The sequence below is a fragment of the Podarcis gaigeae genome (assembly GCF_964106915.1).
Source record: "Podarcis gaigeae genome assembly, chromosome: 6".
Taxonomy (NCBI): Eukaryota; Metazoa; Chordata; class Lepidosauria; order Squamata; family Lacertidae; genus Podarcis; species Podarcis gaigeae.
The window spans coordinates 77,618,780-77,630,838 of record NC_139682.1 but is presented as its reverse complement, the minus strand read 5'-3'; the positions used below and the strand labels follow the sequence as shown (position 1 = coordinate 77,630,838).

Here is a 12,059-nt window from a genome sequence, read left to right as displayed (position 1 = left end):
TGACTCACATGGTGTAGAGGGGATGCTTATCAAATTTGCAAATGACACTTAGCTTAATGCTATGGAAGATGGAAATAGCATTCAAAATTATCATGGTAGGCTGGAATATTGGGCAGAAAGGAAAACCAGCAAGACAATTTGCTTTTACACCATGCTATGTTTTTCTGTCTTTTACCGTAAGCCACTTAATATGTTTTTTTGATGTTAAGCAGTCGAGCCAGTTTGCTGCTTAACAATAAAGAAATGCAGGACTTTTATTGTTGTTAGCCACCCTGAGGCCGGCCAAAGCTGGGGAGGGCAGGATATAAATAAACATTTATTATTATTATTATTATTATTATTATTATTATTATTATTATTATTATTATTATTATTTATTAAATGCATAACTCAGGTATGGGGAACATCTGGCCCTCCAGATGTTGCTGCACTACAGTTCTTATTATTCCTTGCTATTGGCCATACTTGCCTGGAGCTGCTGGGAATTGGAGTTCAGAAACATCTAAATAACCAAAGGTGTACACCAAGCATACACAGAAACTTGATCTCACAACCTTCCATAAGCACGTACACACACTTTCTCTTTCCTACACACACACACACACACACAAAAACATACACACAAATCATATGGGCACACATGCATCTATCACACATGCAAAGACAAGCAATATGGCCTCTGAATGCTCCTTAAACTATATGGGTCCCCATATATTTAGGGTTGTATAATTTAACACCAACATCTTGAATTGGGTTTGGTAGCATATAGGTAGTAAGTGCAGCTTCTGCAAATTTGCACCATGCAAAATTATGGCAGCTTCTTGACTGTCTTCAAGAGTAGTTCTATGTAGAGTGCATTACAGTGATCTAGGTTATCAGAAGATGGATGGTTGTGACCAATATTAGGCTTGCCCAAGCCGCACTAAAATCAGTGAGACCAACACTCGAGTCCTAATCATGCTTACTCACAAGTTCCATTTATTTTGTCGTGACACAGTTTCATTGCAGCCTACTTGATTAAAGGTGAGTTCTACTGAACTTGAGGGGACTTCATGTGAATATGATGGTATTGGAACCCCATTGCTTTTTAAAGTTAATTTTCATTGTCAGATAACAACCAGTAACAACTGCAACTGAATAGAGAACAAAAGGAGTTACAGGTTACATGTATCATATCGCAGAATAAGAAGGAACAAGCAATAAAGGCGGTGATGTAAAATCTCATCATGTGAGTCTTCATCTAAATGAGTTTCTCAGCCCAATTGGTTTTAATGGGACTTGGGATTTCATTATTCTCCCTTTGCAGCACTTAAAAAAATCGTGATTGAGGTTCAGAAGTGGCCACACAATTAAGTGCTTGTAGAGCGGAATGAATAGGAAGGAAAGTACAATGCTTTAAGAGAAAGAAGCATCCCGTAATTTGTAACACTTGTTTTCAAGAGAAGTAATAGAAAGTTTGATTCACTTTGGTCAGGAGCTGGGAGCCTTTTTCAGTCCAAGGTTATCATTCCCTTGTACACAATCTTCTGGGGGCCGCATGGCAGCAGAGGTTAGGGCCAGAGGCAAAAAGTTGATGGGGCAACTGCATTGACTCCTACGTCTGTAAGTTGACTATATTCCAACCATACAAAATTCAGATGCGTAACTCTCAATCTAGGCAAGCAAGCGAGAGGCGTAATCACTTATGAAGGACACATCCCAGAAGGCAAAAGCACTTGAGGAGGTCAAGAGTAGGGCCAGAGTGTTGCCTGGGCATGGGATGTGACCATGCAGTCCTAAGGTGTAGGAGGTTTCTTCTGCGCAAGATTAGTGACTCTGCATTTTTCTCTTGACAGGTGGAAACTTCCCTGAAGACTTTTCGATACTATTTACAGTGAAACCTAAAAAAGGGATCCAGTCCTTTCTTTTTTCTGTCTACAATGAACAAGGCATCCAGCAAGTTGGTGTTGAGGTGGGCAGATCGCCTGTCTTCCTGTATGAGGATCAAAATGGGAAGCCTGCGCCGGAAGATTATCCCCTCTTCAGAACGGTCAACATTGCTGATGGAAAGTAAGTGAAAAATGAAGGTGGATATGGCATTTAAGGTGGTGAACAGAACTAATACCTTTAGCCAGATGATCCAGACCAGGATTCCACCCCCCGCTCCCCAAATTGTGTTCTATAGAAAACTGGAAGCTTATCAGGAATTCCTCAACAGCAAGTTCAGTAATAGCAAACAAATTTCCTTGAAAGCCAGATTTCCTACCACTGCTGATCTTCCCATACAATGCACAGCTACAGTAGAGTGTTTGGTGGGTGGTACCATTGAATGCAGGGACACGGGTGGCACTGTGGTCTAAAGCACTGAGCCTCTTGGGCTTGTCAATCGGAAGGTCAGCAGTTCGAATCCCTGCAACAGGGTGAGCTCCCGTTGCTTGGTCCCAGCTCCTGCCAACCTAGCAGTTTGAAAGCACGTCAAAGTGCAAGTAGATAAATAGGTACCGCTCTGGTGGTAAGGTAAATGGCATTTATGTGTGCTGCTCTGGTTTTGCCAGAAGTGCCATAGTCATACTGGCCACATGACCCGGAAAAACTGTCTGCAGACAAACGCTGGCTCCCTCGGCCTATAAAGCGAGATGAGCGCTGCAACCCCAGAGTCGTTTGTGACTGAACTTAACTGTCAGGGGTCCTTGAATGCAGACATTCAATGAATGTAGGGTGATTGACAGTGAAGTTCAACAGGCCTCACCTGCTGAGTAGGATGGAAAATAAAAATTTGGAATAAATATAATAGGTCACCCCCCCCTTTAACTATTAGTACAGTGGAACCTTGGTTGTCAAATGCTTCAGAAGTCGAACATTTCAGCTTTTGAACGCCAACAACCCGGAAGTGAACGCTTCCATTTTCAAATGTGCCTTGGAAGTTGAACAGCTTGCAGAGCATGTTTCTCCATTTCCTCCATTGCAACTGCCAACCAGCAATTGCGCCTCAGTTGTTGAACATTTTGGAAGCCAAGCAGTCTTGCAGAATGGATTATGTTCAACAACCGAGGTTCCACTGTATTTACAAACATTCTTTGGGGGGGAAAATCATTCCTATTTTACCAAAATCAGTTATGTTCTTGTGCTAGGTGGCATCGGGTAGCCATTAGTGTGGAGAAGAAATCCGTCACTCTGATTGTGGACTGTAAGAAGAAAACCACGAAACCACTTGGCAGGAGTGATCGAGCAATTGTTGACACCAATGGCATCACAGTCTTTGGAACAAGGATTCTTGATGAGGAAGTTTTTGAGGTAAGTGTTCAGACAGTGGATTTTGTCTGTGAATGCAGTACTTGCAAAAGAAGAAAACTGCAGGCATTCATCTCAAGTGTCTAGGACTATATCAGTTTAAGGCTTATGGAAATCACATTTAGAAGGCCGGCTTACTTTGAAAAGAACACTTGGCTTTCTTTCATGGCTGATGTGCAAAAAAAGAGAGAAATTAATCTCACAGATGCCCCAAAAGGGATGAGTTCTTTATTTATACAATGTGCCCAACACATTTTGGCCAAAAATATCTTTCTCAATAGCTCATGTCTTTGTTTCCTACTGAACCAATCTCAAAAGTTTCTGTTGCTGTGAGAAACTGATAGGGTCTTCTTTCACAGTTGCCTAGGCATAAGGATCTTTTTTTAAAAAAAAAAACAATTTGTTAAGGTAACTGGAATTTGCACTCCTACTAATTGGAGAATTCCCACAACTAAGGTTGGATATTCTTTAGGGGTGCACAGTGGATTTGGGTGAATCTGGGTGCTTCTGAGAGATTCTGGACTTGTCTGAGGTGAAATGGAATCTGTATATGGTGCCCAAGGAAAGTTGAGATCCCCAAAGCTTTGTGGCACCTTGGTGACTAAGACATTAAAAAATTCACTGCAGGCAAGTATATGCTAAAAACAAAACTAATATCTATAAGCTCACCGTATAAGGAAAATACCAAAGCAGGGAGAAGGGAAAACTCTGTTGTGTTTGATAAGTCAAAATTGTAATAAGAGAAACTGATACTACCTGGACTGACCAATCCCAGCGCTTTGGGAAAGATATGTTGAAGTAAATAAATAGCTCTGATCTCATGAACTTCTTTCTGTTTTTTCAAGTTCTATCTCTATGGAGCAGGAATATCATTAAAGGAGTTCTAAGAGAGCAGTTAGAGAAAGACTTTTCTTTTGCATGAGTCCTAAATACTTTATTTTCCTTTTTTATTTTGGAAAATTCTACACTTCTTTTTTTTCATTTATTCCTTTTGATTTAATCTTCCTGTCATTTTGGGGTCTTTGTTTCCTGCTTGTTCTTATTAGAGTGAGATAGGAGGAAATTATCAATATACAATATATCAGTTATTTCACTCATTTTTGAGGGTGGTTGATAGCTCATCATGAGGTTAATAGGAGCCTAAAGGTAAAGGACCCCTGACAGTTAAGGCCAGTCGCAAATGACTCTGGGGTTGCGGCACTCATCTCACTTTACAGCCCGAGGGGGCCGGTGTTTGTCTGCAGATGATTTTTCCGGCTGATGTGACCAGCATGACTAAGCCGCTTCTGGCACAATGGAACACCGAAACCAGAGCAGCGCACGGAAATGGTGTTTATCTTCCCACTGGAGCAGTACCTATTTATCTACTTGCGCTTGACGTGCTTTCAAACTGCTAGGTTGGCAGGAGCTGGGATCGAGCAACGGGAGCTCACCCTGTTATGGGGATTCAAACCGCCAACCTTCCGATCGGCAAGCGATAGGCGCAGTGGTTTAGACCACAGCACTACCCTAACTTCCTTCAAAAATATATTAATATTTATATACTTACCTGGGGCTGGCATTGAACATAGTCCCACTGAACACAGTGCAACTCAGTTTGATTAGATTGCATAGGGTTGGCTACCAGTCAGTAAAGAGGCTTCTCTCAGACATTTGCTACTCATTAATAAACTAGGTAAATGGAGATGTGGAACACACACAGAAAATAAAGGACAGAGGGAAGCTTGTGGGAGGAAATATCTCAGGAAAAAAAGAGGATTGAGCTTTCTAAGTGAAATGTCTTTCAATCTCAACTAACCATAGAGAGAATCACTTTAAGGTTCCATATAGATAGTATTTTACACCCGTCCAATTCAATAAATGGAGACAGCCATTTTATCACCCATTTTATACCTCACAGGTGCATGATGTGTGGCATAATTCTCCTTGCCTCTTGGCAATATGACACAGCAGACTGGATTTTATTTGGGTTAAAATGAAAACTCGCCTTGCGATTCTTTGGAAGTTGGTATGGGCTGTCTGGTAGCTGGCTTTCAACATTCAGAACAAACAGGGGGAGAGGGATGCACAGCACCTCTGTGGCTTATTTTGAATATCCAACTTTCAGCCTCTGTATTTTCCTCTACAGGGTGCTGCATGCAATGCAGAGGTAGAAATGGCACAAGAATATTCCTCTGTGGAGGTGCATTTTGCAGGTGAAATACGCATGGGCCTCTTGCACTTCCTTTCCCTCTGTTTGTTTTGAATGTTCAAAGCTGGTGTTACATCTAAGTAAACTTAAGATTGGGCTGTAAGCAGGGCCTTTTTTCAGCCAGAAGTCACTGGAACTCAGTTTTGGCACCTCTCAGATGGGTGCCATTGCCATTATAAGGGAACAAGGGAGGCATTCATGGTGAGTTCTGGCACCTCTTTTTCTAGATAAATCACACTGGCTGTATGACTGTGATCCAAAGCTGAATTTCTTGGAAGCTTATTTTGCCTTAATCCGTGGCACATAGAGACTGAGAACACTCATTGCAAACATCTCAGGGAGCTTGCTGGAAACAGCCTGTGTCTCCAACATGCCAACAAAATATAGCATGGGCCATCATGTCATTTTGGTTCCTGGCATGCGGTGTTTTTGCGTCGGTGTCAGTCACCTACTAAAAGGCCTCACGTTGGTATAGAAATTCTCTGGGCCAGGCACCAGAGTCACTTGATAGCCCCCGTTACATGTTATGGCCACAGCATGGCTAAATCATCACAAGGAAGCCATTTCCAGCAGTTTTCACATGATGCCTATAACATGTGTGCTGGCTCTTGACTTCTAGGAAAATATGTATAAGATAGAAGTGTCCATGTCTGTAAATAAGTGCAGGATTGCAGCCTTCCTTGCAGTTGAGGCGAAGGTGGCCCTGAAAGAACTCTTGTTTATGACTCTGGCCTTCTGAAGTTTATTTATTTCATAAATCTTTCCAGTAACTAGAGAGGATTTAGCAAAAGGAAGTATATTTTTCCACTATTTAAAAGCCAGGAAGAAGGATTATACAGAAGACTGAAACACATGTGTTTAGAGAAATGTATATGGGTGACTGAACTCTATATAGGAGGTATTGCCTAGAAATATTATTTTAACAGACTGCTGGAGGACATTTATGTTTTCAGGCATCTGATTTTTACAAGCCTATCATCTGCCAGTGAAAATATTCCAAACTGAAAAGAAAGGCTGTTAGAATAGATGTGGTGGTGCCTAGTTAAGTCTTTTTGCTTCACACAGAGGTCATGAGCAAGGCTAATAATAAAAATAATAATAATAAAAAATAATGGAAGATGGCAAGATCCCCAAGGACGTGATGTACGGGGAGATGGCTTCAGGCACCAGGCCCATTGGCAAACCAGCACTGTGTTACAAAGATGTCTGCAACATGAAAGCTGGCAGAATCAACCCTGCTGTGTGGGAATGCCTTGTAGATGACCGCAGTGCCTGGAGACAAGTCGTGCATCATCATCATCAACAACAACAATGTGTCCTCCTTTGGTTTGGAGCCACATTAATTCCTGGAAAGTATACAGTTCCTTCATCCTTATGAATTCCGCACATTCCAAGTTGCCCTCAAAAATTCAAGGCAAATTTGAGCCCTGTCCTTTGGTGATAAAACACAGCCCCAAAAGGCTAGCAAGCAATCCTCAGTGGTGTTCTGGCTGTTGTAGGGTCCCCTCTCCCAAAGTAAAACTTGAAGTGAATTGGAAGGTTCTGCCTCAGGTGGAACATCTGAGGAGTTTTGAGGGAAACTGGAAGACTGGATAGATGTAGTGAAATTTATCTCGGCGGGTTTCCACATTCTTCCTTATATGGTTCTTACAGGAGGACCCTGGAGAGGCTCACAAGTGTTTGGGATCCAATTCATTACCTGACAATGAATTTGGCTCTCTGTGATTGGTTGCAGTGGTAGAGCTGTCGAAAACCAACATCACTTGGTATCTCATCACAGCGAAATTTGAGAGCTGTACCAATCAAAATGATTGAGCTTGATGTGATGCAGGGATGGGAAACTTGTGGTCCTTCAGATGTTGTTGGACTGCCATTTCCCACAATCCCTGACCATTGACCATTATGGCTGGGGCTGATGAGAGTTGTAGTCCAACAACACCTGGAGGGCCACAGGTTCCTCACCCCCTTTGTCTGTGATATTTGAACTGTGGTGCCTGTATCATACATGCAGACCATCACTTCAACCCTATTCAGGCAATATAGCTCCCATTTTGACAAACTCAGGAGCATGGAGTGGAATCATGCTATGAATACGTGCTTCCTGGCACCCACATGTAGGACGTACATTTCAACATGCAAAGGCCTCTTCTCTGTTGATGATCACTTTATGTGTGGATGGCAAGGGTTAGGGCTAGCTGCTGCATGGGATATCTAGGGTGTGACTACAGGCATTCCCTTACTTGCACAATGTTGTCTTGTGCGTGAATGCATATACACGTGGTGCTGGTAAACAAATAAAGAAACAAACAAATGATTGCTTATCTGAAATGGCAGGTGAGAGCTGGAAGGTCCTTGTGGCTCATGAGGAGGCCCTCTCAGAGTCCAAAAAGGACATCAGTGAGCCAAAAGTCCAGGAAAAAGACTCCAAGTGCTTCAAAATGGCATGTGGGAACTCTCACTGCTGCCACACTACCCCGGTCAACAGCTGTTAGGTGAGAAGCTGCATTTATTGCAGCAGGTTCCTCACTTATATGCATTTGACTAAGCAGACACTGGCCCGGAACATAACCCCTATGTAAATGGGGAGTCATCTGTACTTGGTGTCATGACTCTACTTTCAGCTCTTGTTATGCTCTATGTTCAGTTATAACATCTGGAATTTGGAAGATGTAGTTGTCAAGCACACACGATACACACATGAACTCACAACCTTAGTGATAACAGCATGCTAATTTTAGTGAAACTCAATTTTCAAAACACATAATTATTTGAGAATGGGAGAACAGGATGAAGACTACAGGCTTGATTTGCTTCTGCTGTTTCATTCTACAGTATTATGTTGACTCTGAAAATATAATCATTGGGTTTGATGACTAGCAGAGGGAGATTTAAGCATAATTCCTTAGAACTGGAATTCATCTTCCCCAAACACATTCCAGGTACTAATGGATTTCTTGTGTTTGAATAATAAAGAAATATTGTTCCACACATTGGCTGAAGAAAATAGGCATTAAGAATATCTATCTCAGAAGGGCTCCAGTACCCTAGTATATAATCAGTGTGGCTTCAGTACCATAGTATATAATCTATTATACATATGTTGTTATTCAAACACTTGAGGTGTATTTTTCTACCCAACTTTCAGTGGAATCTGTACTCTACAAAGTATGGGGGGAAATGATACGTGCGGTATGGAGCAAAGCATTCCAGCAAAATTTGGAGCTTAGTATAGTAGAACTGAATAGTACCACTGCTGAACAGAGAAGGAGGAAGCAAAATTGCCAGTGACTCATTAGAGAAACAACGTAACTGCCTGCCAATGCTTTATTTTGGATGCAACTATTCAGCACTGAGAACAGCAGCATTTTCATAGGATTAAGGATAGCCGTAGGAATTTACACACATGTAGAAAGAATGTAGGGACACATATGTAGGGACACGGGTGGTGCTGTGGGTTAAACCACAGAGGCTAGGACTTGCTGATCGGAAGATTGGCGGTTCAAATCCCCGCAATGCGGTGAGCTCCCGTTGCTCGGTCCCTGCTCCTGCCAACCTAGCAGTTCGAAAGCATGTCAAAGTGCAAGTAGATAAATAGGTACCGCTCTGGCAGGAAGGTAAACGGCGTTTCCATGTGCTGCTCTGGTTCGCCAGAAGCAGGTTAGTCATGCTGGCCAAATGACCCGGAAGCTGTACGCTGGCTCCCTCAGCCAATAAAGCAAGATGAGCGCCCCAACCCCAGAGTCAGTCACGACTGGACCTAATGGTCAGGGGTCCCTTTACCTTTACCTCAATCAATCTTTATTACGGTCCAGAGACCCAACAAATCATTACAAATCAATGTACAATTCATACAGCCTACCCTTTACCTTAGAAAGAATGTAGTGATTTTGGTATGAGGTAAATACTTATTGGAATAGTGAGCCATTGGTGTGCTGGTCTAAAAAATAGAAGAATTTAGGTGCCACATCTGTTCAGGGCATTTCAAAGATGGCACACAACTGGGCATGAGGTGGGTCTTTGCACATTTTAGCCTCAAGCTCACTCTAAATGCTATAAGTCCCTGAGAAGTTCCAATTGGCTGTTTAAGCTTTTGAGGGTTTTAAAAAATGCTTCACAGTCCCTTCCTTCCTGAGCTGTTGGCCATCTGATAAATTAAGATGAGCAGCAGCAACACATTCCCCCTCATATGGCTATTCCGTTTACAGGTGACTGACACAACTAAGGAAATCCAGGATGTAATGAAAAATTAAAGAGCGAATGAACAAATAGGGGAGGATGTACATCTCAGCAAGGTAGATGGAGGTATACATTGGGTTAAGTCGATTGAGTGATACTTTAGGAGCTCAGCAGTTCTCAACTGTAGTGGCCTTGCATTAATGCCACATCGCTTTATGGGTCCATCTTAATATCTCCAGTGAAATGCATTCTCCATAGCTCTCACTGTAGCATGTGCTTTCTGTGTGCCCAAGAATATAGTCATACCTCGGGTTAAATATGCTTCAGGTTGAGTGTTTTCAAGTTACGCTCTGCAGTGACCCAGAAGTAACGGAGTGCATTACTTCCAGGTTCTGCCACTCGCGCATGTGTAGATGCTCAAAATGACATCACGTGCATGCGTGGAAGTGGCAAAACGCGACCCGCGCATGCACAGATACGCAGTTGCGTGTTACGTTCTACTCAGGATGCGAACGGGGCTCCGGAATGGATCCCGTTCACATCCAGAGGTTCCACTGTATCTTCTTGCCCCAGCTCATATAATGCTACCCCAGAACACTGCTGTAACCCAGGTCAAAGATACCTATTAGAATGGCAAGTGAATTTGTTATGTACTGAGCTGAATCCTAGAACAATAGGATCCAGAATGCAGCAGTCTGGTCCGCAGGAGCCACCCAATCCAGCTCCATGTGGAAGTGAATCAGCAACCTGATTGGCCTGCAGCAGCAGCAGCCAATCAGGTTTCTGGAGGAGGTGAATCCGCAACCTAATTGGCCTACAGGAGTAGCCCGGAATTAGCCAATCACGTGGGGCCCATTGTGTAAATAATGTGTATATATAGCTAGATGTTTTGGGAAAAGTTTCATTCATTGCTACTATGAGCTGAATAAAGAGCATGAAATTCACATTCGAGTATATTTCAGAATTCAAGGAAGTAGTAGTTACAGTGACAGCCAAAATCAAGCCTTACTAGGAGCAGAAGGGAAAGTATTTTGCAATAAGCTTGAACCCACCCCGTTCTTAACACGTTCTCCTGAACCAGATTTCACTGGAAACTTGTCCACTGTGTCTCAAACACTTTATTTGATTTTCCACACTATGACATCTAGGGTTTGGCTGGGAGTGGAATAGGGAGTGCCAAAAATACCAGGGGAACTACTGTTCTGACAGTATTGCCACTGGGGATGGAGAGAAAAAAAAACACGCACTTGAGATGTTTCCATTAAATATTTCTTCCAGATGCAACTCTATTTGTTCTCCCTCCCCTCACCCCCGTTGCTGTGGTTTTCTGGACGACTATGATGTATGCTCGCGAATGTATGCATGTGGTGAATGTAATGCAACTTTGAACCTTAAAAATAGAGACGCAGCTCATGTTACGAGTCTGTTTCTCCAGGCTCTTTCTCACGTTACAGGAAACAATGAGAAAGAAATCACGGCCAATTTGTTCTTCTTTCTTTCGGGCTTCTGCTGCAATTCATAAAAGCTTGAATTCATTTGTGATTCGTGGACCCGTCCCCCGCTTGGGAATAATAAAAACACGTGGACACAGTATATTAGGTTAATGGGCTAGAAAAGGCCACAACTTTATTGATTACAGCATGTGAGAGGTATTGGCTTAGGCCAAATTTGGCTCCACCCACTTGGAGAGGGGTGAGTCTAACGAGGGTTAACCACCAGTAGGGGGGGGCCTGTTGATGCAAATACAACTATAAGCTCTCCCCTGATATCACCGGGGGTCATGCCATGGCCCCCCACCACACAGGCATCGGACAGGATCCACGACCGCCGGATTCCTTTAACGGAATACCCATAAGTGAAGGGGTAGGCAATGGCCACACCTTGCCCTTCCATACACCAACAACACATTCCAATGCCTAACCGCCAAATACCAAGAAAGTTGTGGCGATTGCTATGAGGTAGGCGGAAAAAAACCAAGAGGCCGGTGCCAATTTGCCAATTGGAAAAAACTCCTACCAGGCCCCCTGGGCAACCAGGGCGACCAACCAAAGTCCATAGCAAGGTCAAGCGAAAAGCTACGCACTAAAGGGAGTGGTGGGTGGGTGACTTGAGGAAATCGGCAGCACAATGGAGGGGAGAGCTGGCGCGGCCGCATTTGAGCGGCTAGACCACGCCCCCGCGCTGTCACCCGATTGGGTATCCATTTGGGAGGCGTGGCGCACCAGCGATGATGGCAGGGCAGGGGCTGGAACACCCTCTGCGTGACGCGGGAATCGGCTCCCGCTCACAATCCCTCCTTTATTTCCTCCATGGGGAAATGTGTGAGGTGCGTGTCTTTGTATTTTACTCTAGAGCTGATGCATGCCCATTGGGGAGAAACATGACAGTGGAAGTGTGAAAGGAGGAAATTTGACCTGCTCTT

The 12,059-nt window shown here is 43.4% G+C and overlaps 1 protein-coding gene across 4 annotated transcripts in view; it reads left to right on the top strand.

The window, feature by feature from the left end:
- COL11A1 (collagen type XI alpha 1 chain) overlaps positions 1-12,059 on the top strand; it is a 258,210-nt gene that overhangs the window by 40,642 nt on the left and 205,509 nt on the right. For all 4 annotated transcript variants that reach the window (XM_083743153.1, XM_083743154.1, XM_083743152.1 and 1 more), the window contains exons 3-4: positions 1,836-2,049; positions 3,111-3,273. In XM_083743153.1, the coding sequence (XP_083599279.1) occupies positions 1,836-2,049; positions 3,111-3,273 (377 nt within the window). The remainder of the gene's footprint in view (positions 1-1,835; positions 2,050-3,110; positions 3,274-12,059) is intronic.